Consider the following 26597-nt stretch of genomic DNA (forward strand, 5'->3'; position numbering starts at 1 on the left):
GTTTATCTATCTGTGATGAGTTTGGCGTCATGTATTTTGGGTGAACTTGAATTTGCATTGAATAAGAATTTTGATTAAGATTATCAGCAGTATTAATTATTTTTTCTTTCACTTCATTTGCTAAACTATTCGATCGCTATATCACGCGACTGTATACCAGCAGGCCGTATGAAAGCTAATGGACGAGAATTTCATCTAGAAGACTGTTTTTCAGTTTATGAAACTTTGAAATTAGCTTCTGTAGAGATACTCCAGGAATCTTCCAACGTTAATAACTTAAGAAGAAGAAGGTCTTTTTTCGTAGCTTGAATTCATCAATGCTATAAATTTGTACATAGGAAAATAACCATCGTCGCCCACACAACCATTTATTATCGCAACCGAATCGTTAAATTCAAATATGCAAATCCAAATCTATATTGAAATGATTCTTCGTTTTTAAGCCGTTCACGCTTCTTATTATCCTAATAATACATTTTTGTTCAACTTTTGATAAAAGCTCGACTAAAAAGGCGTAATCACCTATAATTTGATTATACAAAAGGTTTTGATGGTCGATAGTCAAATCCAAGCAGTAGTCAGTTAACTTCCTGTGTATAAAACATTCCCATTTCAAAGTTTTCAATTAGTTCTTACTTTATTTGATAAAAACTATAACGTCTATTCGTTGGCTACACTTAAAAAAGCAGCTGATAAAATCCCAAAATTTTTTAAAATTCAAGGAAGAATTTATAGCCGTTCTGATTAATTATGAGCATGAGGTATTCTCGTAGCCATCAACGCGAATATTTAAAAAAAAAATTCATCTCCCTAATAATTTTAAATTTGATCATACTACAGATATATTGAACTATATCTATGATTATACGGACTAACATCGTTTGAACACTAACCACATGGTCATTGGTCACCTAACATAAAATACCTACTTTCGATCAGGTGATTCGATCATTCGATAACGCGAGGGAACACTTCTCAGTTTTTGCTACTGTTTAAAAAATAATATACAGAAATTGATCCAAATTTATGATTTCTTAGACACAATCTATATGCGGGAACGTACAATACCTAATTAGGCAAAACTGCCATGTATCTCATTAAATCATTTTTCAAGGTTGATTTAGATAATTCTTTATACCTTCGTTATCGTTTTACGGTATCTTTCTCCAATCTTTTAAAACGACTCTCATTCTTTAACTGTCTAATTACAGTCCCAATATTCATATTTTCAATAAAAAACACGGTGGATGTATAAAAAAACTTATAAAAGCTAGTCACGTGTCATTTAGTTTTACATTTTATTTTGTACAGCAGTTCGATGATTTGAATGCAAATCAATCAAGGAAACCGTCGAATTCCAATCGAACATAATATATGGAATCTTAACAGAGACGAAAATATAACGTACGAACATATGAACTTATTCTGAAATCAACAATCTTATTCATATGTGTAACCATACAATATTACTTATTCCGATTAGCGAAGCCGAATTCATTAGACCAAATTGCGGGTTATAACTATATCCTTCACCTTTATTCAATCTTCATTGATTATCGAAGTTTGCCTTTCCGCAAACGTGTGCTGTGAATTTTGAATTTAAAGGAAAGTTGGTGCAGAAGTAGTCAAAATCTAGATTTTTTAGAGATAGCGTCGCCTTTTGTTCTTCCTAATTTCGTAACTAATGAGAATTGGGATCTTATTTTCCAATGTATTTATTTTTTACTACTCTCAATAAATTTCATTTTATTAAAAAATTAGTATTGAAGCCATAACTGTCCTCAAATTAAATAATATGATATATTCATACCACATGCATTACATTTGTACTTTGCAACAATAAGTTAAATGGGCCTAGCTCTGCGAAAAAAAATCTGGAACAAAATATTAAAAGAAATCATTTCGAAGCTGATCCAATTTCATACTTTTTAGTTGAAACCGATTTCAAAAGTAATTTTTTCTTGAAGAATCAAAATTCCGCTTCTAGATTGCGTTAATCGGTTTACAAAGTTATGCCGAATGAAAAAAAAAAACGAGAGAATATTTTACTAAGGCGTTTCTCATAACGGAAGGTTTAAGCTTTAATTCATTGGAATTTTATTCAACTAACAATAAGTGTATATTTTTCAGAATGTTATGAGCGTTTGAAAATCGACCACCATGGTGCAGATCGTGGTGTTGTTCTAAGCCCAGTGCAACCATATGAATACGTTGATAAATGAGCAGCAGCATTTAATCGGCGTTTACTACAAATACGTTGTATCAAATCTGGTCCATGGAGGACCAGGAAATTCCTCCATAGGTAATCCGGTTCAATTTCCCATCGTAAGTGAAATACTAGTTCTGTTCGTTTCAAAATAATACCGCGGTAGACTGCTACTGCATTGGTCGCATTCTCGCGGCAAAAAAGTGAACCCCTTGAACTTAATCGTGCTAGCCTACAACGTATAGTATCGGTCTATGTGTAGTACGTACACTGATTTTTGTTTACTTCCTCGTTCGTGATCTGTTGAGCATTACGTTGTGCGATTACACCAAGAACGCGTCATTGCTATCATAACTACCGAGTAACTGCCTTAAAAGTTCTGTTCAGCTTGGATTGTTCATGTATAACGAGTGAAAATCTTAATCTTGATGTCACAATGAACAGTAACAACTACTCAGAATTATATACGTGGTACTGATAATTTTTGTTTGAATATAAATTGAATTTATAAAAGCAGCTATTCAGTTGTGTTGTATATTTACATCTGGGTTCCCAATATTGTGTTTCATGATCGCTGATAAATAAATTTGTATTTTTCGTAGGTTTGAGAAATCTGGTATCATATCCAACATTAGAACGCATCTCAGACAAAATCTGGTAAGTGCTCTGAAACATGAAATACCCTTCCAGGAGGGCAAAGGAGACATGAGGTCAGCAAAGCAGTATGTTTATGATATGTTGATTGCTGAATACTTACTCAGTTATAATTATGCTTACACTTTGTCCGTATTAACAAGCGAAGCACCGCTCCTAATTAACTTAAATCAACGAGTAGAACCTTGTACTTTTAATCCTGGGAAAACTTGCAAAAACAAGCTACCCAATGATCATGTCTACCACACACTCGAAACTTTGGGTATAGACCCCGATCGATCAAATGGGAAACAAATTTTATCAAAATACAGCAATAGTGATATACCACTGATTCTTTGCATTATAACATGCCTCACATCTCAACTGAAAAGTACAACGGTGGAAAGAGAGGTAGAAAAAAATTGTATGCAAAATCAATACGTACAGACCGATTGTTCAAGATCACTTGATACTCAAGAACATGATATTGCAAAAGCAACAGAAAAACTTTATCAACAAAAATCAATGTTCGATACACAGTTGAAAAACAAGGAATTAGAATTAAAAAAACAAGCCTTAGCAATCGAACGACAATTATCATCATTGAACGAGAAACTTCATCATGCACAGGTATACCAAAATTTTATTTTGGAGAAAGTGATCAATTCCAACTAGCCAATAATCGACTTTGAGCTTTTGGGAATGAAAAATATCAGTAGACCTACAAGCAGTTGCCTAAATTCAATCTGCAATTTACATACACTATTATTGAATAAATATTCCCTGCATTGGATAATCATTAATCATTGCGTACACATCAATTGCAGAATTTAATGCAAATCGTTGATGCAAAGGAAAACCACCTAGCTCAAACGAAAATAGAAAATGAACAAGTTATAGCCGGTAAAAAAATGGAATTATGTCTGAAAGAAAAATTACTGTCCCAAGAAGCGGATAGGTTTGTTACTATCGTTTCTATCATATCTATTTACCAGCTCTAACCAGTTCATTTGGATTTTGCATGAATTCGGCTTTCATTCAGATTGCAGAAAGAACGAGACAGTTACCAAAAACTTGAAGGAGATACGAGAAAATTGCAGATTGAAGTGACCAAACTAAGGAATCAACTTCCTACTACATCATGTGATCTACATATGATCAAACAAGATGCCTGGGTACAGACGGATTTGCACAATAGTAAGAATACTTCAGATGACATATGTATTTTAAGTGACGAAAAGCAAGAATTGTTCAGTCTAATTAAAGAACAACAGTCACGAATAGAAGAACTGACTTTACGAGCCATTACATTGTCTAGACAATTGGAGGAGGCACAATTATTGAAATCGTCCAAAATTGACAGTCTATCCAATAACATGACCAGACACTTGAATATTAATACTATAGTTAGCGAAAGTAGTTCAACAGAAGACATTTTGCAAGACGCAAAAATGCGGCTTAAGCGGCTAGAACAAGAGAGTTTGAGAGCAGATGAGTATTTTTATAATTGTATTGCCACTTCGCCATAATAAACTATAATTGCAAATTGAAAGCCATCATATCCTGATAATACTTTTGAATCGCCTTCTCGAAGTCTCCTACCTATTATTTAGTTTTTTATGAATTTATTCAACTCTCAAAATAAATAAGTAGCTCTCTGATTTCGATTTGGCGATAGCATGCATGGAAAATAATGAAAAGGGAATGATTTCCGAATAGTTTATTGTATACAATGGATGTATGCGCGATATACAAATTATTCACTATGCTTTTTTTTATTGTTTCGAAATCTATCTTAATTACATACAACATTCAAACATATGCTATAAAGTGTAAGTCAAACTTCTTCCATTGAATTACATCACCTTCGCTTTGGATCTGAACTCCGTCTAGTAATAACTGGTTAAGGGAGTATAGAACATAATTGATAAATGTCACATTTCTGAAATTAGAAAAAAATCACATATATTGATCATCGACATTTCTGTCAATCAATCATCATAACCGATAGAAAAGGATATTGTTTATCTCGTGTCTCACGTCCTTCGCGTTCGTGGACTCGTTCTTTTGTGTATGGAGACTTTTCCTGAAAACACATTGCTGCGTGAGCCTCCAAAAATTGAGGTATGGATGAAAAAGTGATTTGGGTACTTGTTAGTATCACCTATTTATTCCCTCTGGGAATTGTTACTGTCTTCCAATTCGCCTTTTCAACATACTTGAAGCGGACGTCTTTAAGAACTAAGGGGACCATGCAGTAAATGTTAAAAAAGAATGAAACAAGCAAATAATATTAGAAATCATATCAACCACACTAGAGGTCAAAGGAATGATTGGTTTCAAGGAATAAAGTTACATACAGGCTGTGACGCTTTCATGACAATACATAGATTACCAAACCATGACAACCAAAATCCAAAACCTGTTGGTTATATTTGAAAACTGACCTTATTATAATGGTGTTTTTCTCGATGTTCTGGAACATCGCCATTTTGATGGGTTCCTTTTGCTATAACAGAGAGTTAACTTTCATAGGTAATGGTGTAGCTGTGAATGGTAAAAACTAACTACCCTTGACATTTGCAAAGACAATTTTATTGCCAAGTGGTTTATGCATATAATATAAATGTGCCAAACATCTTAAGTACCTCTCTCGTCATCTTTTCTTCGTTTTTGTTCTGCTGGAACAACAGTCTCTTCTGTTCGATCCTACAAATAAAAGAGAACAGATTATTCACTGACTCATTGATTCATTATCAATTTAACGTTATAGGTTTCGTACTCTTTTACGACCGAGTTTTCGTTCCCTGCGAAGTTCTTTCTCTTCATCTGTTCGTACTTTTGTTTTCCCAGAACGTTCTTTCTTTTCTGCTACTACTTCTGTTCTTCTATTTTCTTGTTTAACCTACGCCACAAAAATTAGACATTAAAGTACTGTGAGTAATCAGTAAATGACTGCTGCTAGTGTTAACAAATGAAGATTATATACAACACTTACTTTAGGGGCATTCTCAACTTTTCTTCGCTTGGTATCTGAAACCAAGATATGACAAAATCAAGGACTAAGTAACATGTAAGCACACTAATAATTGAAAGCTTCTAGTAAGCTATCCTAATTCTAACTTTATGTTAAGAATTAATTATTCACTCACCCCTTTCAGGTGCATCTGGTGATGGCCCCGAACTCCCACTACTATTAGATACACTAGACAAATCACGATCTAAATTGTCCAGTCCCCCGCCATAATAATGTTCCTCCTAAAAAACGTTGCGTGTTTTAAAATGATTAGAGCATTCGGCGAAATCCCAATTGATCGATATTTTTTTTTAATAGTAACCTTGTAATATTTTCGTTCTTTTTTATCCACAGTATCATCTGATTTGGGTTCTTCTTTTTTAATGGGTTTTTCCCTTCCTTCCAATAATTCTTTGCCATCTTCTTTTTTACGGAGTTTTTCGGAATTGTCGCTATACAGCAAAGTGAAGAGGCATATATTAAACGACAAGCAGGTGTGTGCTATATGACATATTGCAATAAACTTACTGATGAGTTTGACCGGACATGCTGCGTTTCTCACGTAGTTCCTTCCCCTCTTTTTCTGTGCGTAAATCTCCGTTATTAATTTCTTTATTTACAACCCCGTTGCTAACTTTTTCTACCGCATCATCATTGGTAGACTCGAGATTTTTTCCAGCCTAAGCAACCAAAAGGTCATAGAATTCGATACATCGACAAAAATTTACCAAATTTTGTAGACTGGGCACCATATAACAGACCAAATCTTATTCAATATTTTCATGTGCATAAGCAAATGATACTGACCTTATCTCCAACGTGATGAAACTCTGATTCCCTGATCATACTGGACGCCTTCGCTTTGAGCTGTCCGCTATATGACATTGCTAATACGTGTAAGTCTTGCCGCTGACTACGCTCTTCGTCACGTACTTTTTCAACTTTTCTCTCAAGTATCTGAGAGAGTTTTGCCAAGACGGGAAAGTGTGGCAATATTTTAATCAATATTATGAGGGAATTTCTGATCTGTACGTAATCTTTGGAATCCAGACAAACTACGATGGCCTACGGAATGTAATGTCATTTCATTAACATAAGATTCAGGAAGAAAAGTGCAGGTGAGCACTGCCATTAAATATACGAACATACCTTTGTTATTTTGTAATGCCACTTGTGACATACGTGCCGGTAATTTTCGAATCCAACCATGTTATTGGCTTCTGAAAATTGATTGCTGACGCGAAATTTAGTCACGAATCCAGGATAATTACTGCATTCCTGAGAATATCAGAAAGTGTTGATCAAAATGACTACTCAATGAATTGACAAAATACTTTCAGTACAATCATAAATCATACCTTATTAAAAATAGCTTCTTCTGAATGCCATCTCATCACTGTTTCCAACATAGCACATAAAAATCTACCATATCGATTTGCCTCATTTTCCGTACAGGATGTTACTGAGTAAGTGATATCACAGAAGAGCTGTAGAATTTTTGAATGATTTGAAATGGTCCAGAATCATTACAAATGGCACATAAAAATTGAGTTACTCACTCTATCATAGCAAAGCAGTGTAGAGAAATTCGCGGTCTTCAACGAATGAATAGTGTGGACGAATTTGGCGCAATACATAGCATCAACGGTTGTGAACGTGCATCGCGGGAATAAACACAATTGTAGGAATTGTGTAATTGTTTCATTCTTAGCAGATTTTGCACTTCGTGACAAGAACCATGAGTCTTTTTCTTGCCTGAAAAGATGATTTCATCAAATATGATTTTCTGTATTTCCAGCAAAAAATATCCATGAATTTTGTACGGAACTAAATTTCTTCTTACCTTAAATAGGCAAAGACTTTTTCAACGTGTTCTTCTTGTTTTTTCTTTTCATCTTGTAACTTTTCAGTCAAGGTTGTGTATCGTTCTTGTTCTTTTTTGCCCTTGCTCATATTCTAGTGAAAATCGATCAGACAGATGAAGTACACATGGAATGATGATGCTAATTATCAAGTATTTTGTTGATGTAGATGCAAGCAATAATGAAATGGATAACAAATGCGCTACTTAATGATTCAAAAATAACGAACCATATCTTTGGAATCAGCAGCTTGTGTGGCGAGTTGTTTGAGCTTATTGATTTCCCTTTGATAGCTTTCCACAGGAACGTATAAGTCGAACATCGAAAGTGACCAAAACGTAACTAAAAACTGAGGAGAAATATCTTCCCAAACTTTCAGTGGATGTAATGGTCTGACAGATAGAGCAACAGGTGCCATAACTGCTTGTGCCGCTTCTGCATATTTTGCTTGTTTCAGGGCACTCGACATTTTCTTATAATTAGGATCAGCTTTACGAAGTGCATCATATTTCATCTACAAAAAATTGCTTGCAATAAAAACAAATGTCTCATATGGATAAAACCGCTATATCTAAGATATGGACGAGATAATTCAGTAACCGCAAATTATAGGAGGATGTACAACTTACGTTAATGGCATGTGCGAACATTGGTCGAGCAAGAAAAAATGCAACATCAGAATGGATATGATTATCTTGAAGCATAGAATGTATCGACGGTAGCCGTTCTACGTATTCATCAACCGTCATTGTCGATCCCAAAAATGTTCCAAATTGAACTAGTGTATCTTGACACTGATCATATAATTTCCCTATTATACACATTCATGAGTAATTTCGAGAACAATCGTTCTTCTGAAATAGAATAACAATAAGCAGGTTATATACAGACCTACAAGTTTCAAGTGAGATTTATCGGTTTCTCTATATACAACACAATGTTTCTGTTGCGCCATCAACAGACATAAAGCCACAGCTAAGTCGTGCTCTGAAAGTGCTTCTTTCAAACGTTGCGACGATTTCTTTGTGTTTCGAACTTGACTGAAGTACCCAGCCTGAAAAATTCATAAAATGATTCTTGAGTAATGCTCTCAACTCTGCCAGACTATGGGTAAAAAATGAATAATGAAATTACTTCATTTTTCAGGAGGTCGCCGCCTGCCATTGCATCTAACTGTTCGCGAGTCATTTCTTCAGCAGCTTCGATGCCAGCCATTTTTTGCACGATCTCTTTCACAATTAACAGGTCTAAGCTGTAAGAGAAAAAACAAGCTTAAAAAATATGGTGGGCCCAGCCATTTGTACCAATGGCTTCGAAACAAAATTATGTACCTTTTTTGTGCTTTAAGTTGATTGGCCACATACTGCAGAAGGCCGGTAAGTTCAATATTATACTTTTTGAAAATAGCTCCGCAGAAAGAAGCGAGCGACTGTAACCACAGGGATATGCTAGTGCCGTCGTGTTTGAATCTATTCCTATCAGCTCCCGCTAAAGCTTCTACTAAACAATAACCGAGTATGTCATAAGAAATATTTGTCAAATACTTCAAAGAATCCACAACCGGCCCTGAAACCACCAACAATTATGATATACAGTGAAAAGAATGACAATTCTAAATCAATAGATGTTAGTGGTTGACACTTACCAATAAGATTATCGTACAATTGGATTTGTACGAGTACATAGTCAAATAAAACTCCTGGAGATGAATGGGTTAATTTACCAATAGATCTCCCAACAGGTTTAATGGTTTCCTTGCTAACCCGTTTCATGATAGATTTAATTTTCTTTTGAGCATCTGCCCTCTTTTTCAGGAGCGCTGCATGTTGCAAAGGTGTATCATTTTTCCATCTGGCATAGAGACAGTACCGACTCTGGTATGGGTAATATTTCAAGATATTCCAAATTTCTTCAGCTACGCAACAGTTGCAGTCCATAAATGAAAGAGACGGCAATAAAGCCACGTCTAGTATGGTAAGAACATCGTAATAGAGGCTGCTATTTTTATTTACTGGCTGCTTATTTGAATCTAATTCGCATTGTTTCATAGCAGTCTGACATAAGCGCATAACTTTGTACATTAAAATTGCGTCATGATGTAGGTTTGGTCCGAGTATCACCAACATTGGCAGTAAGCGATCATGTATGTCTTCTAATTTATGAAACGGCTGCGGAGCCAATGGACTCTTCATAGGAGCTACTTTCCTTCCAGGTAACTTAGGTGATATGATGCAATATCTGAAATTTTTATTAAAATTATGATCTCTATTCAAACTTATAGGCCAAGAAAGAACTGTAAGCTGTCAGACTTTCATCACTCTGTTGTTGAAAGAAGAAGGATATCTTTGATGGTACAAAAAAAAAATCATGAATAATTTTGTTACTCACTTCCTGTAGGCTGGCTCTATAATTGACTGAATCATTCTGCACAATGCCAATGCAATAGGGCGTTGGTCGGTGAAACAATGATCTGGTAGACGACTGAATAAATTCTGAGCAATTTCCCATGCACCGACTTCTAACAATGCCTCACAAAGTCCGAATTTCTGATTGGTACTATATTTGTCCTAAGCAAGAAATGATAAAAATCATTAAATTCAACTATATGTATTTTGCAATGACCAATCAAACTTTAAGTCACTTTCAAGAGATTATACCTGTACAATCTCTTTTTCTTCCGGAACATCTTCCTTGTCTTTAGTGGATATAACACTCATTTTTTTCACGTATTCTTTAGCTTGTTTCATTGCTGATTCATGATCTTTGATTATATCTTTATCTTCTGGTACAAGCCAAGGTAAAATATCATCTAATTCAATAACATGATGCTGTAACATCAATGCTGTGACTTTCTGTAGGGAAAAGGGTGTAGCTGCTGTCGTTGAACGGTATTTAAAACCTAGAACCTCGCAGAGTACTTGCTGATCGCTCATGTAAGAACGAATCAAAGGAATAAAAAGACTGTCATCATCCGGGCGATTCTCAAAGGTTTCAAGCAAAATATCGAGCACTCTGTTAGGATCAAGATTGAAGTAACCTGCAATACATGCGCAATTTATTCTCATTATAATCAGTTTTTATCCCACTGATATATGTCTATGAATGAGGACTTCGATATAATTAATACTGAACATTTGATATCATACCGATTAGAGATTTAACAATTTCCAAGGTAGATGCAACCTCATGTTCCTGATATTCTTGATTTAATTCTACTATTAGTTTGGAATATCCTTCACTTTCTTCGCGAAATAAATTAAATTTCCGTTGTTTATAACTAGAACAATAAATTTTTCATAGTAATGCTTACATTCGTCAAAAACATAGTTACGATTTAATTTCCAAATAAATTTTTGAATTAAATGTTTGGGGTACGTACTAGAGTTTAGTTTTAACTTTGATAAATTTGGTTTGAAAGTTGCGATTCTTTAAGGTCCCAACATCTTGCAGAGTATCTATTTCCAGGCGTTCTTTAAGAATTCTATCTGTTAGAAACTGTAAAGTGGAAAAACAAAGTTATAGTTACGCGGCTATACATGGTGTCTTTATGTCAAATATTTTTTGAGTGGAATAATACCTTTTCAGACTCTTTTACAATGTAATACAAATTGTTTCGTTCATCATTATGTGCTTCAGCATCAATTAAGGTAAATATATCCACAATTGCTGATGGAATCGCACCATCGATATTCTGTAAGTAAATACATAGTGTGAATCTGGTTCATCTGAATGAAGTACTTGCAAAGCAGGAGCCACGACATATTTTAATTAGCCAATCTTACCATGAGTTCACCCAGGGTCGTCACGACACTGTCTTTTTTTAGATTTCCACGGATTCCATTGGATATGAATTGATATAATCCTGTTTTCCATTCTGAAATTGAGATCAAAAGCTACTTTTTGTTCTTAAAGCATGGATGCATCGATCAACCAATCTTTGGATTAGCCGTGAATTTCTTTATACCAAACGATGTAAAGCTCACATAGTCCAAAAGTGTGGTATGATATAAATGAAAGATATTAAGTAAAAATAATAATAGTCTTCATGGACTGATGATGAAATAAGTTCCAACTGAAGATAATAGTTGATTGCAAGATCAGCAAAGACCAATAAACTTCATGTGGAGGCTTCCAGATAAGAGATAAAAATATATAATCACCTGTTGTGTTTCCTTCCTTATATTTTTGCTTGATTAACTTGAGGCTGCAAACAGTTGGTAATTGGATATTAACTCTTCAGAAGAGCGAGAAACAGGAGAGATAAGTTGCGACCATCAATTCACAGAGAATGCAGTATTTTCAATTCAACATTAATCAAATTCGATTGCAGCGCAATTTCGATATTCACTTACAAATCAATTTTTCCATGCTTATCCCATGTTTTCCATAACTCAGAATTCCATACTTTACCAGCCATTTTAATATACTATACAAAATTTAGCTTACAAACATTAGTATCAACACCACAGGTTAACGGAGACCATTTTACGGACTCGCGTGTGTGTTCATAAAATAGAGAATCCTGAAACCCAGGAGGCACGCTCAACGTTTCGACCGCACACTACTGAAATGGGTATTTTTCAGTGCGGCAGCGCGCAGACCAACTGTGTTTGTTCTGCGTTCTCAAACGCGTTTTTTGTAGTTCCACTCGTCGACCATACGAATTGCCAAATTTCATTTTTTAAAAGTCGTTGAGATTTATCGCTGTCCTTATCACCTTCATTTGCTATGAATCTGTAGGGTCTAATTCTGCCACTTCTGAGGGTATTTAGAAAGGGATGTAAAAAAATAGGGAACAAAGATTGTCGTTTGAACCTGTTGGCAGTACGCAACAAAAAACACAGGTCCCACCGAGATTTGAACTCGGATCGCTGGATTCAGAGTCCAGAGTGCTAACCATTACACCATGGAACCTTGTTGAGATCTGAAGAATAAATAAATTTTTGTTTTCAAAAAAATGACTCTAATCCACGCATGTCTGAAACTCTGTGGGTCAACCAGGTCCACTTTGGCGAAGCTTGTGGCCTTTCACTCTTCGGGGTGAAAGACACTAGGGACTATAGTCTTTGCTCAATTTTCAAACGATTTCAAAAGATTTTAGGGTCTGAAAACACCAAAGTCTTTGCCAATTTTTCAGACGATTTTGAAGGATTTCGGGATGCGAAAACACCAAAGTCTTTGCTAATTTTTCAGACGATTTTGAAGAACTATGGGGTGTGAAAACACCGAAGACTATGGTCTTTGAAAATTGTCCGGGGTGAAAAGCACCGGATTTATTTCCGAATTTTCGTAAATTTCTTGAGATGTTTTCCTATTTTTTCCGATTTTTTTTTGGATTTTTTAATTGATTTCCAATTACCGCATCTGCACTACCTCCTGGAGGTGCATTGTCGTCTGAAACCAAAGGTACATCATCCGAGAATTATTCCCGATTTCTCCCTGATATTTTGTAATTTTATCTGAATTTTTTCGATTTTTTCTGGATTTTTGAAATTATTTTTTACCTAAACCGCCCCTGGAAGGGTGCGGGCCTAGAGAATGAATTGTCCGGCACTATTATAATACAGCTAGCGCTATGTGGCGGAATTGTCGTGAACTATAGGTCCCAAACATCTCTGACCCGCATTACATTGCCTGACGTCAAGGGGCAAGAAACCTTGTATTTTAGTTCACAAAAATTCCGCCACATAGCGCTAGCTGTATTCCGAAGATCAGTCACGTGGCCTTTTAAGGGCGGGGCTGAAAAATAGTGCCGGACAATTGATTTCCTGGGCCCGCACCCTTCCAGGGGCGACTGAAATGATAAATAATTTCAGAAATCCAAGAAAAATCGACAAAAATCGGAAAAAATTGCAAAAAATCTGGGAAAAATCGAAACTGAAACTGATGAACTTCGACCCAAAAGATGTGCAAGAGCGATAGTGTTTGGTGTTTTTGAACCAAAAAATATGCGAATTTCATAGTCTTTGCTGTTTTTCATCCCGAAAAATGTGCAAAGACTATGGTCTTTGGTGTTTTTCGCGTCCGAAAATGTGCAAAGAGTATAGTCTTTGGTGTTTTTCGCGTCCAAAAATGTGCAAAGAGTATAGTCTTTGGTGTTTTTCGCTTTCAAAAATGTGCAAAGACTATAGTCTTTGGTGTTTTTCGCTTTCAAAAATGTGCAAAGACTATAGTCTTTGGTGTTTTTCGCGTCCAAAAATGTGCAAAGACTACAGTCTTTGGTGTTTTTCGCGTCCAAAAATGTGCAAAGACTATAGTCTTTGGTGTTTTTCGCGTCCAAAAATGTGCAAAGAGTATAGTCTTTGGTGTTTTTCGCGTCCAAAAATGTGCAAAGAGTATAGTCTTTGGTGTTTTTCGCGTCCAAAAATGTGCAAAGACTATAGTCTTTGGTGTTTTTCGCGTCCAAAAATGTGCAAAGAGTATAGTCTTTGGTGTTTTTCGCGTCCAAAAATGTGCAAAGACTACAGTCTTTGGTGTTTTTCGCGTCCAAAAATGTGCAAAGACTACAGTCTTTGGTGTTTTTCGCGTCCAAAAATGTGCAAAGACTATAGTCTTTGGTGTTTTTCGCGTCCAAAAATGTGCAAAGAGTATAGTCTTTGGTGTTTTTCGCTTTCGAAAATGTGCAAAGACTATAGTCTTTGGTGTTTTTCATCCCGAAAAATGTGCAAAGACTATAGTCTTTGGTGTTTTTCGCGTCCAAAAATGTGCAAAGACTACAGTCTTTGGTGTTTTTCGCGTCCAAAAATGTGCAAAGACTACAGTCTTTGGTGTTTTTCGCGTCCAAAAATGTGCAAAGACTATAGTCTTTGGTGTTTTTCGCGTCCAAAAATGTGCAAAGAGTATAGTCTTTGGTGTTTTTCGCTTTCGAAAATGTGCAAAGACTATAGTCTTTGGTGTTTTTCGCGTCCAAAAATGTGCAAAGAGTATAGTCTTTGGTGTTTTTCGCGTCCAAAAATGTGCAAAGAGTATAGTCTTTGGTGTTTTTCGCGTCCAAAAATGTGCAAAGAGTATAGTCTTTGGTGTTTTTCGCGTCCAAAAATGTGCAAAGAGTATAGTCTTTGGTGTTTTTCGCGTCCAAAAATGTGCAAAGAGTATAGTCTTTGGTGTTTTTCGCGTCCAAAAATGTGCAAAGACTACGGTCTTTGGTGTTTTTCGCGTCCAAAAATGTGCAAAGACTACAGTCTTTGGTGTTTTTCGCGTCCAAAAATGTGCAAAGACTATAGTCTTTGGTGTTTTTCGCGTCCAAAAATGTGCAAAGAGTATAGTCTTTGGTGTTTTTCGCGTCCAAAAATGTGCAAAGAGTATAGTCTTTGGTGTTTTTCGCGTCCAAAAATGTGCAAAGACTATAGTCTTTGGTGTTTTTCGCGTCCAAAAATGTGCAAAGACTATAGTCTTTGGTGTTTTTCGCGTCCAAAAATGTGCAAAGACTATAGTCTTTGGTGTTTTTCGCGTCCAAAAATGTGCAAAGAGTATAGTCTTTGGTGTTTTTCGCGTCCAAAAATGTGCAAAGACTATAGTCTTTGGTGTTTTTCGCGTCCAAAAATGTGCAAAGAGTATAGTCTTTGGTGTTTTTCGCGTCCAAAAATGTGCAAAGAGTATAGTCTTTGGTGTTTTTCGCGTCCAAAAATGTGCAAAGAGTATAGTCTTTGGTGTTTTTCGCGTCCAAAAATGTGCAAAGACTATAGTCTTTGGTGTTTTTCGCGTCCAAAAATGTGCAAAGACTACAGTCTTTGGTGTTTTTCGCGTCCAAAAATGTGCAAAGACTATAGTCTTTGGTGTTTTTCGCGTCCAAAAATGTGCAAAGACTATAGTCTTTGGTGTTTTTCGCGTCCAAAAATGTGCAAAGAGTATAGTCTTTGGTGTTTTTCGCGTCCAAAAATGTGCAAAGAGTATAGTCTTTGGTGTTTTTCGCGTCCAAAAATGTGCAAAGACTACGGTCTTTGGTGTTTTTCGCGTCCAAAAATGTGCAAAGAGTATAGTCTTTGGTGTTTTTCGCGTCCAAAAATGTGCAAAGAGTATAGTCTTTGGTGTTTTTCGCGTCCAAAAATGTGCAAAGACTATAGTCTTTGGTGTTTTTCGCGTCCAAAAATGTGCAAAGACTACAGTCTTTGGTGTTTTTCGCGTCCAAAAATGTGCAAAGACTATAGTCTTTGGTGTTTTTCGCGTCCAAAAATGTGCAAAGAGTATAGTCTTTGGTGTTTTTCGCGTCCAAAAATGTGCAAAGACTACAGTCTTTGGTGTTTTTCGCGTCCAAAAATGTGCAAAGACTACAGTCTTTGGTGTTTTTCGCGTCCAAAAATGTGCAAAGACTATAGTCTTTGGTGTTTTTCGCGTCCAAAAATGTGCAAAGAGTATAGTCTTTGGTGTTTTTCGCTTTCGAAAATGTGCAAAGACTATAGTCTTTGGTGTTTTTCGCGTCCAAAAATGTGCAAAGACTATAGTCTTTGGTGTTTTTCGCGTCCAAAAATGTGCAAAGACTACAGTCTTTGGTGTTTTTCGCGTCCAAAAATGTGCAAAGACTACAGTCTTTGGTGTTTTTCGCGTCCAAAAATGTGCAAAGACTATAGTCTTTGGTGTTTTTCGCGTCCAAAAATGTGCAAAGAGTATAGTCTTTGGTGTTTTTCGCTTTCAAAAATGTGCAAAGACTATAGTCTTTGGTGTTTTTCGCGTCCAAAAATGTGCAAAGAGTATAGTCTTTGGTGTTTTTCGCGTCCAAAAATGTGCAAAGAGTATAGTCTTCGGTGTTTTTCGCGTCCAAAAATGTGCAAAGAGTATAGTCTTTGGTGTTTTTCGCGTCCAAAAATGTGCAAAGAGTATAGTCTTTGGTGTTTTTCGCGTCCAAAAATGTGCAAAGAGTATAGTCTTTGGTGTTTTTCGCGTCCAAAAATGTGCAAAGAGTATAGTCTTTGGTGTTTTTCGCGTCCAAAAATGTGCAAAGACTACGGTCTTTGGTGTTTTTCGCGTCCAAAAATGTGCAAAGACTACAGTCTTTGGTGTTTTTCGCGTCCGAAAATGTGCAAAGACTACAGTCTTTGGTGTTTTTCGCGTCCAAAAATGTGCAAAGACTACAGTCTTTGGTGTTTTTCGCGTCCAAAAATGTGCAAAGACTATAGTCTTTGGTGTTTTTCGCGTCCAAAAATGTGCAAAGAGTATAGTCTTTGGTGTTTTTCGCTTTCAAAAATAAGCAAAGACTATAGTCTTTGGTGTTTTTCGCGTCCAAAAATGTGCAAAGAGTATAGTCTTTGGTGTTTTTCGCTTTCAAAAATAAGCAAAGACTATAGTCTTTGGTGTTTTTCGCGTCCAAAAATGTGCAAAGACTACAGTCTTTGGTGTTTTTCGCGTCCAAAAATGTGCAAAGACTATAGTCTTTGGTGTTTTTCGCTTTCAAAAATAAGCAAAGACTATAGTCTTTGGTGTTTTTCGCGTCCAAAAATGTGCAATTACTACAGTCTTTGGTGTTTTTCGCGTCCAAAAATGTGCAAAGACTATAGTCTTTGGTGTTTTTCGCGTCCAAAAATGTGCAAAGAGTATAGTCTTTGGTGTTTTTCGCGTCCAAAAATGTGCAAAGAGTATAGTCTTTGGTGTTTTTCGCGTCCAAAAATGTGCAAAGACTATAGTCTTTGGTGTTTTTCGCGTCCAAAAATGTGCAAAGACTATAGTCTTTGGTGTTTTTCGCGTCCAAAAATGTGCAAAGACTATAGTCTTTGGTGTTTTTCGCGTCCAAAAATGTGCAAAGAGTATAGTCTTTGGTGTTTTTCGCGTCCAAAAATGTGCAAAGACTATAGTCTTTGGTGTTTTTCGCGTCCAAAAATGTGCAAAGAGTATAGTCTTTGGTGTTTTTCGCGTCCAAAAATGTGCAAAGAGTATAGTCTTTGGTGTTTTTCGCGTCCAAAAATGTGCAAAGAGTATAGTCTTTGGTGTTTTTCGCGTCCAAAAATGTGCAAAGACTATAGTCTTTGGTGTTTTTCGCGTCCAAAAATGTGCAAAGACTACAGTCTTTGGTGTTTTTCGCGTCCAAAAATGTGCAAAGACTATAGTCTTTGGTGTTTTTCGCGTCCAAAAATGTGCAAAGACTATAGTCTTTGGTGTTTTTCGCGTCCAAAAATGTGCAAAGAGTATAGTCTTTGGTGTTTTTCGCTTTCAAAAATGTGCAAAGACTATAGTCTTTGGTGTTTTTCGCGTCCGAAAATGTGCAAAGAGTATAGTCTTTGGTGTTTTTCGCGTCCAAAAATGTGCAAAGAGTATAGTCTTTGGTGTTTTACGCGTCCAAAAATGTGCAAAGAGTATAGTCTTTGGTGTTTTTCGCGTCCAAAAATGTGCAAAGAGTATAGTCTTTGGTGTTTTTCGCGTCCAAAAATGTGCAAAGAGTATAGTCTTTGGTGTTTTTCGCTTTCAAAAATGTGCAAAGACTATAGTCTTTGGTGTTTTTCGCGTCCGAAAATGTGCAAAGAGTATAGTCTTTGGTGTTTTTCGCGTCCAAAAACGTGCAAAGACTATAGTCTTTGGTGTTTTTCGCGTCCAAAAATGTGCAAAGAGTATAGTCTTTGGTGTTTTTCGCGTCCAAAAATGTGCAAAGAGTATAGTCTTTGGTGTTTTTCGCTTTCAAAAATGTGCAAAGACTATAGTCTTTGGTGTTTTTCGCGTCCAAAAATGTGCAAAGACTACAGTCTTTGGTGTTTTTCGCTTTCAAAAATGTGCAAAGACCATAGTCTTTGGTGTTTTTCGCGTCCAAAAATGTGCAAAGAGTATAGTCTCCGGTGTTTTTCGCGTCCAGAAATGTGCAGAGTATAGTCTTTGGTGTTTTCCGCGTCCAAAAATGTGCAAAAAGTATAGTCTTTGGTGTTTTTCGCGTCCAAAAATGTGCAAAGACTATAGTCTTTGGTGTTTTTCGCGTCCAAAAATGTGCAGAGTATAGTCTTTGGTGTTTTTCGCGTCCAAAAATGTGCAAAGATTATAGTCTTTGGTGTTTTTCGCGTCCAAATATGTGCAAAGAGTATAGTCTTTGGTGTTTTTCGCTTTCAAAAATGTGCAAAGACTATAGTCTTTGGTGTTTTTCGCGTCCAAAAATGTGCAAAGACTTTAGTCTTTGGTGTTTTTCGCGTCCAAAAATGTGCAAAGACTATAGGTCTTTGGTGTTTTTCGCGTCCAAAAATGTGCAAAGAGTATAGTCTTTGGTGTTTTTCGCGTCCAAAAATGTGCAAAGACTATAGTCTTTGGTGTTTTTCGCGTCCAAAAATGTGCAAAGAGCATAGTCTTTGGTGTTTTTCGCGTCCGAAAATGTGCAAAGACTATAGTCTTTGGTGTTTTTCGCTTTCAAAAATGTGCAAAGACTATAGTCTTTGGTGTTTTTCGCGTCCGAAAATGTGCAAAGACTACAGTCTTTGGTGTTTTTCGCGTCAAAAATGTGCAAAGACTATAGTCTTTGGTGTTTTTCGCGTCCAAAAATGTGCAAAGACTACAGTCTTTGGTGTTTTTCGCGTCCAAAAATGTGCAAAGACTATAGTCTTTGGTGTTTTTCGCGTCCAAAAATGTGCAAAGACTATAGTCTTTGGTGTTTTTCGCGTCCAAAAATGTGCAAAGACTACAGTCTTTGGTGTTTTTCGCGTCCAAAAATGTGCAAAGACTATAGTCTTTGGTGTTTTTCGCGTCCAAAAATGTGCAAAGACTATAGTCTTTGGTGTTTTTCGCGTCCAAAAATGTGCAAAGACTATAGTCTTTGGTGTTTTTCGCGTCCAAAAATGTGCAAAGAGTATAGTCTTCGGTGTTTTTCGCTTTCAAAAATGTGGAAAGGCTATAGTCTTTGGTGTTTTTCGCGTCCAAAAATGTGCAAAGACTACAGTCTTGGGTGTTTTTCGCGTCCAAAAATCTGCAAAGACTATAGTCTTTGGTGTTTTTCGCGTCCAAAAATGTGCAAAGACTATAGTCTTTGGTGTTTTTCGCGTCCAAAAATGTGCAAAGAGTATAGTCTTTGGTGTTTTTCGCGTCCAAAAATGTGCACAGATTATAGTCTTTGGTGTTTTTTATCCAGATAAATGTGCAAAGACTATAGTCTTTGGTGTTTTTCGCCCCGAAAAATGTGCAAGGACTATATTTCGAAACAGTCAATTGTGGACGTGCAATTCGGTATTCGATCATTGCAGCGTCTCGTACGTAGATCCTTTTTCGAGGCAACGGCAGTATGGCCTTAGCAGCCGAAGCGATTTGGTCGTCAGGAGCGACAACGACGGTAGCGCGTACATCCTTTGAGAAGAGAAAGAAGAAGCTAGCGAGGAGAGAGAGACATATAGTGAGGTAAAGAATAGCAACGGATTAGTACGCAGTTACTGCTGCGCCATATATTTTGTTGACCATGTGTCCAGAGTCTAGTTTTGATTGAGCAGTGACTCGGGAAGTAGTGTTTCGTTTGATCTACATATTCTCAAAAATTGCTTGAAAATCGGTAGCTACTGTAAGACCTATATCATTGAAAATTTCGTGAATTCCGTAACTCGGAAATTTTTCCATAAGCACTGGTGAGCATAATTTTTTTACCGTGACGATTGCATGTTCGGGCTCCCAAATGGTCAGCAATTTTTCGGGGTGAAAAACACGAAAGACTTTAGCGTTTGCTTATTTTTCGAGCGATTCTTCGCGATTTCGGGGTGTGAAAAATCTGCCAAGTAATTCTGTTCCCAAAATTGAACAAGTTATCGATCTGAAAGGTGAACATCAAGGATATGTCAATGGGATTCATTGCCAGCTTGATTTAATCGACGTCTTCATGTTCGTTACGCCTTCCAACGTAGAGAAAGCGTCCTGGATACGAACGAATAAATTACCTTTTGCCTCGAAAAAACGTCGAGCTTATGGCCTCAGATATTTTACAAGATTCACGGGGGAAAAAATCTTCGACTGATTAGTCGTCGTAATAAGACACAAAGATCCGTAAACTGATCGGAGTTCAATTATTCGATCGATGATGATTAATTAACAAGTGCATCAATTCCGGCACGAAGCAGTATATTATATACTAATCGAACGAATCGCAGCTAATCATGAAACATCCGATCGGGGGCGTGTAATTTGGTACATGGTCAACAGAGTACACATGTGTTGCAGGTCTTCCGTCTTGGATTCGACGGCAGTTGGGCTTCGGCGACAGAAGCGGCGACATCAGGAGCGACATCAGTAGCAAAGCAGGTCCCTCAGAGCGACGATGGAGAGAGAGAGAACGGTAAGCAAAACTTCACATAGAATTTAGTTGAATATGCAAACGTTTCTATATGTATTTCGATCACTTGCTCTCGACTATTCATACTAAAAACAGTTCTTATAACTATGCTCACCCGGGTTCTGACAATTTTTTAGAATCCTGAGAGATGATTTTCAATTGAATCATACGCGTTTCATTCTGTTAGCCAGAATTTCGAGACAACTAATTCATCGATCTACTAATACATATTAGATATAGCTATTATTCTAATCAACTTTCTATACTGAATTTTTTTGATTTGTTTGGGCCGTCAATAATATTTTTCAAATGGCTCGCGCGACTGTTTCGCATTGTAATTCGATTAAGTTTTCCATTATAAGCTTCGCTGAATAACGTATTGCAATAATGCACTCAATGCAGCTCCGGAAAAATTCCTCGGGAATCGCGGGATGATTTACCAATGATTCACTCAATTTCTTTTCCTGATGAGATACGGAAAAATTTATTAATCTCATTCGTGGATACAAAAAGAATATAAATATAAGTGATTGTTATATCGTGATTCGATTTGTACATATCATAGTTTTTTTTCTTTCTGGTAGATGACCATTGCGCGATGAAACCAAATCAGGACATCGACGAGTCTTTCGGAAGATCGACTCTTCTTCATCCTGTTCCAGTAGAGCTGCATCTGCAACACACGAGACGTACAACTCCTTTTTTTGCAGGGGTATGTTTCTTTTAATTCATCCCTTTCAAGAGTCCCTGGTATTATCCAACATTCAGAGTCTTGGTACATGTATTGCACCCCCTTAGAAAATTTTCAAAATCCTCCTCATAAAATCAGATCACCCAGCATTACCCAATCGACTTGGTAAATTCATACAACCCCATAATAAAATTCATCAGACACGCCAATAAGGCAAGACAATAATTTATTATCATATAACTTGGTACAATTTATTATAATTCAAACGTCTTATACTTATATGCCGATAATGAAATAAGTGATACATTATGTAAGTTATGTAATCAGTTGACTAATTGTATATTTGTTATTTATGTTACAGGTCGCATATCTTCCAACGTCGGAGATGCTGTCTCCACAGTTATGACCCCCTGGACTTCCCCTGTTCATCAGGGGGAGTCCAGGGACCCGTCCCCTGGGACTGCGCGGCCTCCCACCGCCCCCGGGGTCCCAGGGGACCCAGTCCCCGAGGACTTGTCTCCGGGGATTCGGTATCCCCGCTGGAGGGGATGCCATATCCCGAGGGACATGTCCTCGGGACTGGTCTTCGGGGACGCAAGTTCCCCCAGGGACACGTCCCCGGAGATGCGGTATCCCCGCTGGAGGGGATGCCGTGTCTTTGGGGGCGTGGCCTTGGGGGAATAAGCGTCCTCGAAAATCCCGGGAAAAGGAGGTCCCAAGCGGACACTTTGTTTTTCGTTTCTCTAGAGAAATCAAGAAAACGAGTGACCGCTTGGGACCTCCTTTTCCCGGGATTTTCGAGGACGCTTATTCCCCCAAGGCCACGCCCCCAAAGACACGGCATCCCCTCTAGCGGGGATACCGCATCTCCGGGGACGTGTCCCTGGGGGAACTTGCGTCCCCGAAGACCAGTCCCGAGGACATGTCCCTCGGGATATGGCATCCCCTCCAGCGGGGATACCGAATCCCCGGAGACAAGTCCTCGGGGACTGGGTCCCCTGGGACCCCGGGGGCGGTGGGAGGCCGCGCAGTCCCAGGGGACGGGTCCCTGGACTCCCCCTGATGAACAGGGGAAGTCCAGGGGGTCATAACTGCAGCGACAGCATCTCGGAGTACCTGAAATATACGAAAAGTGCATTAATAATGACGTAATATAAGAATATGTTATTACCAATATGATATTGTATGTCAATATATTAATTAAATGTTATATTATATCATCTGTTAACATATTACTGCCAATGTGATGTTATAATATATTACATTGAATATATTTTCATAATATATTCTAACTTATATCTTACTGATACTTATTTCATACCTGTAAACGAATTGTGCGATGCCATGTAACTCCTGCCCTTCGTGGTTGGAAGTTGAATAAGTACTGCGATGAACTAGGCACCGTGATGACTGATTGAAAGTCTGAAAAAAATGTCATATAAGAAATAAAGTAAAATTGTAAACCTGAACCTAAGATTTATTAATAAATTTGTTGACGATATAACGGCGAAGATTATTTCTAAACCTTTGATAAATTCTCAATCCTATGCATAGACGAATTATAGTGTTTGAACGTGAGGACCGCTATCCCTCACTTGAGAACATCATGATGGAATAGGTACTAATACGAGAGTTCATTAATGTGTAATTAATTATACCTAATTGTTCGAAATTTCAACGACAAAGGATATTCTTAGCACAAAGTTACGGCGCCAACTTTCTCTATCATGTATACGAGTGAATTTGGACATCAGATCCAGATTCCTGAGATTGAAAGATATGAATAATCTTTCTGAACCCAAAAAAACGGTAAGTCTATGGCCTTAGGTTTTTCTCATAATTTGGGACGAAATTCAATAATTTTTTACATAAAATTTCCCATGGTATCCTCAAGTTTTTTGATTTCAGGAATCCGAGTTTTTAATTTAAAATGATCTATCTGCAAAGTTAACCGAGTTATCGCCAATTTTTCGCTTCAAAATCAAGGATATCTCGATGGGATTTATTCCTAACTCAATTCAGCCGACGTATTCATATTCCTTGTGCAAAAATACGGAAGAAAAGTGTCCTGCAATTCCTATCGCTATTCCAATTAATTATAATTAATAATTGTCATGATTACGATGCTTCTAAATTTGATTGCATTTTCTCGTGGAAAAATACTATGACCCTCATGCACCCCCAATCAAAAATACGAGGGATACAATTGTGAATGATCAAAGTTTTCCGTTTTTGCGAAAAGATCTCAATCTTTTCCACCATCGAGGTCAAACGTTACTTAAAATCTATCAAAATTTTGCGTTCCTACCTCGAATTCATTGAGACGAATCGCGGACCGATCGGGAGCATCGACGCATGCACATGATAATCACGATACAAAGACATCGCTCACCACTGCTTATGGAAGAATTTCCGAGTTACGGAATACACGAAATTTCCAATGATATAGGTCTTTCTGTAGTTACTGATTGTTAAATACTTTTTCCAAATATGTAGATCAAACTGAACACTACTTCCCGAGTTATTACTCAATAAAAACTGGAAACCGGACTCAACATATAAAAGGTTCGTATGATTTTAGTAAAGCGATATTCAACTAAATTTTGTAAGGAAGATTGCTCACCGATCGCTCTCTCCATCGTCGCTCTGAGGAAACTACGTTGCTACTGACGGAGCTCCCGGTGTCGCCGCTCCTGTCGCCGAAGCCGAACTGCCGTCTCATCCAAGGCGGAAGACCTGCGACATGAATGTACTCTGTTAACCATATACCAAATCACACGCCCCCGATCGGATGTTTCGTGATTGGCTGCAATTTGTTCGATTACTACACATATACCGCTTTGTTTCTGAATTAATGTACTCGTTGATTAATTGTCATCAATCGAATGATTGATGTCCGAATCGCTTGTATAAGATTGGAGTGATGATCAATTGAAATGGTGAGAAAAGCAGAAAAACGAAAAAGAGAGAACTCCGATCAGTTTACTGATCTCTATGCCATGTTATAAGCAAATGAACCAATTTATGAAAACTCTCATCGGTCGATGATATTCCCCCTCTTCCCCGAATCGTGTAATATGTCTGAGGCCATAGGCTTGGCGTTTTTTCGGGGCGAAAGGTGAAGTAATCGATCTAATTGTTTCGGAACGCTTTTTATACGTTGGATTGTGTAACGAACTCGAAGACGTCGTTCAAATTAGGCTACAGTAATGAAGCCAGTTGAGATATCTTTGATTTTTTACAATTATTTTCATTCTGACGATGAGCTGAACTTACTCAAGTAATTTGTATTCTTGTGGTCAAAATACATTGGAAAAGTGTCCTGCAATCGAATTTGAAAATACTTCACTTTTGACCCCAGAATTGGAAAAATCCAAAGGGGTGCCCCTAGGATTTTTTCCTAATTTAGGAGTCGATATTCGACTTTTTTTGTTACAGGGGTATGCCAGTTAATTTCATGCGGTTTGATCTCAGAAACACGAAGCAATTGACTATAAATTAGGCTGACAATGAGATTAGAACTAATCGGGATTTCTCAATTTCTTCGTTGCGGAAAAACTATTGTTGGTAATAACTGCCCGTTTTGATTCGTAGATATGATTCAAATATTATTAATTTTAAAACAAAAAAGTTGTATTAACTGTCGTGAGCTCGAAAATGAACGATTAAATTTTCAGCCACCCTTTCGTAATGTACAATAACGCAACGCAGGGAAAGAACGAATTTTTATTCGGAAATTTTTTTTTTTTTTTTGTACACCGTGTGCCTCCAATTCTGTAGTATAAGCCTGTGCTTGGGTATAGCACAAGGGACAGAATTGAACTCGTTGGGTATACTCTGATCCATTGACCTACCGCACTTTTACACATTTACTTCCCTAAACGGTTATATACAAATTTGCGGAAGTACCACGTCAAAGGGATGCCGCCACTTGAGTCGATCAAAGGGGAGATTGATGAGGTGTGAACAAGATTTTCATCAGGTGCAGACAGCTCGTCTGACACCTGCTAACAATGGCAACTCAAAAAAACAAAATATAGACAGGAATTTCACACCTCATCGTCTATTCAGACGCTATAAATTATGTTTAAATTGCGGCACGTGCCAGCTGCCAAACCGCCTGACGCACGTGTAAAAATCGGGCTTTGGCAAATGCAACGCAGGTTGGCCTTTTGGATGTTGAGCACGCCGCCGACCTGAGCATGGAGAGCCTTGGTCTTATATAATACGAATTTATTTTCTATTGCGAGAAAGCCTAGTAGCGCGAGGCGGTACGCCGCGCAATGGTAGGAATACGAACAAGATTGAGAGCGCTCGAGCGCCGCGCGCGAAAATATGAAATCTCGAGCTACGTAACCTGCCATCACGTTTTACTTTTCGTGTTTTCCAACACTTTTGGGGGAAAAACTTCCAATTCGTGGTTGTAGTTTTTTTGACATTTAATATTTCAGCTTTTTATTCATGCCGCGTCGAATTCGTTGACGCTAAAAATGCAATAATTTTTTTCTGAAAAGTTTGTCTCAAACTGAACATTTTACGTCTCTTGATGTTTTCCCTGGAGCGAGCTGTCATTGAGGAAACGTACATCGAAGTTTTCGTTTGTGTAAAAATCGTGAGCTTCGAAAAATGCATGAAAGAGCTCCGATTAAAAAATGCTTTTGGTCTTATTCGCCAATGTTGTACTGTTTGGAGCGAAAAAATAGAGATATCTGATTGGAATTAGGTAATCCGTAGCCAAATTTATTTGACAGATTCGTGTTTCTGGGGTCAAATCACATAAGAATAGCGCCATTCCATTGATTTTGAAAACATTTCATTTGTGGTTCAAAAATCAAAAAAATTCAAAAGGGGACTCTGGACTCTTCAGATCGATAAATTGGCGATAACTTGTTCAATTTTGGGAAATGAATTATTCGCCCATTTTTCACACCCCGGAATCGCAAACAATCGCTCAAGATAAATTAGCAAAGACTACAATC

General features: G+C 37.4%; 2 protein-coding genes, 2 long non-coding RNA genes and 1 other non-coding gene across 6 annotated transcripts; 3 read left to right on the plus strand and 2 right to left on the minus strand.

The window, feature by feature from the left end:
• The first annotated feature begins 2457 nt into the window (after positions 1-2457).
• LOC105688128 lies at positions 2458-4398 on the plus strand. Its single transcript, XM_012404196.3, has 4 exons — positions 2458-2677; positions 2809-3469; positions 3667-3797; positions 3882-4398. Exons 1-4 carry the CDS (start codon positions 2643-2645, stop codon positions 4366-4368), a joined length of 1314 nt encoding a protein of 437 aa, XP_012259619.2. The 5' UTR covers positions 2458-2642; the 3' UTR covers positions 4369-4398.
• A 146-nt stretch (positions 4399-4544) lies between these two features.
• Positions 4545-12279, minus strand: LOC105688127 (THO complex subunit 2). 2 transcript variants are annotated; one of them, XR_007278691.1, is made up of 29 exons: positions 12070-12279; positions 11878-11921; positions 11500-11591; positions 11295-11408; positions 11097-11212; positions 10864-10994; positions 10375-10754; positions 10106-10284; positions 9363-9955; positions 9049-9283; positions 8852-8969; positions 8609-8771; positions 8347-8528; positions 7947-8231; positions 7699-7811; positions 7415-7610; positions 7214-7342; positions 7005-7133; positions 6663-6920; positions 6384-6535; positions 6178-6307; positions 5992-6097; positions 5838-5872; positions 5622-5744; positions 5488-5548; positions 5287-5348; positions 5004-5080; positions 4861-4925; positions 4596-4731 (listed from the first exon to the last, which is right to left on the minus strand). XR_007278691.1 is itself a non-coding variant. In XM_012404195.3 (28 exons), the coding sequence occupies exons 1-28, from the start codon at positions 12132-12134 to the stop codon at positions 4701-4703; spliced, it is 4287 nt and encodes a 1428-aa protein (XP_012259618.2). In that variant the 5' UTR covers positions 12135-12278; the 3' UTR covers positions 4545-4700. The 2 variants fall into 2 exon arrangements, 1 of the variants encoding a protein (XP_012259618.2); XM_012404195.3 differs by lacking the exon at positions 5004-5080 and having other exon boundaries at positions 4545-4731; positions 12070-12278.
• LOC125501162 lies at positions 9790-10327 on the plus strand. Its single transcript, XR_007278692.1, has 2 exons — positions 9790-9929; positions 9999-10327. It is a non-coding gene; the product is annotated as an uncharacterized LOC125501162 (long non-coding RNA).
• A 280-nt stretch (positions 12280-12559) lies between the features above and the next one.
• Positions 12560-12631, minus strand: Trnaq-cug. The gene has a single exon. It is a non-coding gene; the product is annotated as a tRNA-Gln (tRNA).
• Positions 12632-20024: 7393 nt separating this feature from the next.
• Positions 20025-22117, plus strand: LOC125500914. Its single transcript, XR_007278374.1, has 4 exons — positions 20025-20229; positions 20816-20930; positions 21512-21639; positions 21980-22117. It is a non-coding gene; the product is annotated as an uncharacterized LOC125500914 (long non-coding RNA).
• The last annotated feature ends 4480 nt before the right edge of the window (positions 22118-26597 follow it).

This window comes from Athalia rosae, chromosome 5, assembly GCF_917208135.1.
Source record: "Athalia rosae chromosome 5, iyAthRosa1.1, whole genome shotgun sequence".
Taxonomy (NCBI): Eukaryota; Metazoa; Arthropoda; class Insecta; order Hymenoptera; family Athaliidae; genus Athalia; species Athalia rosae.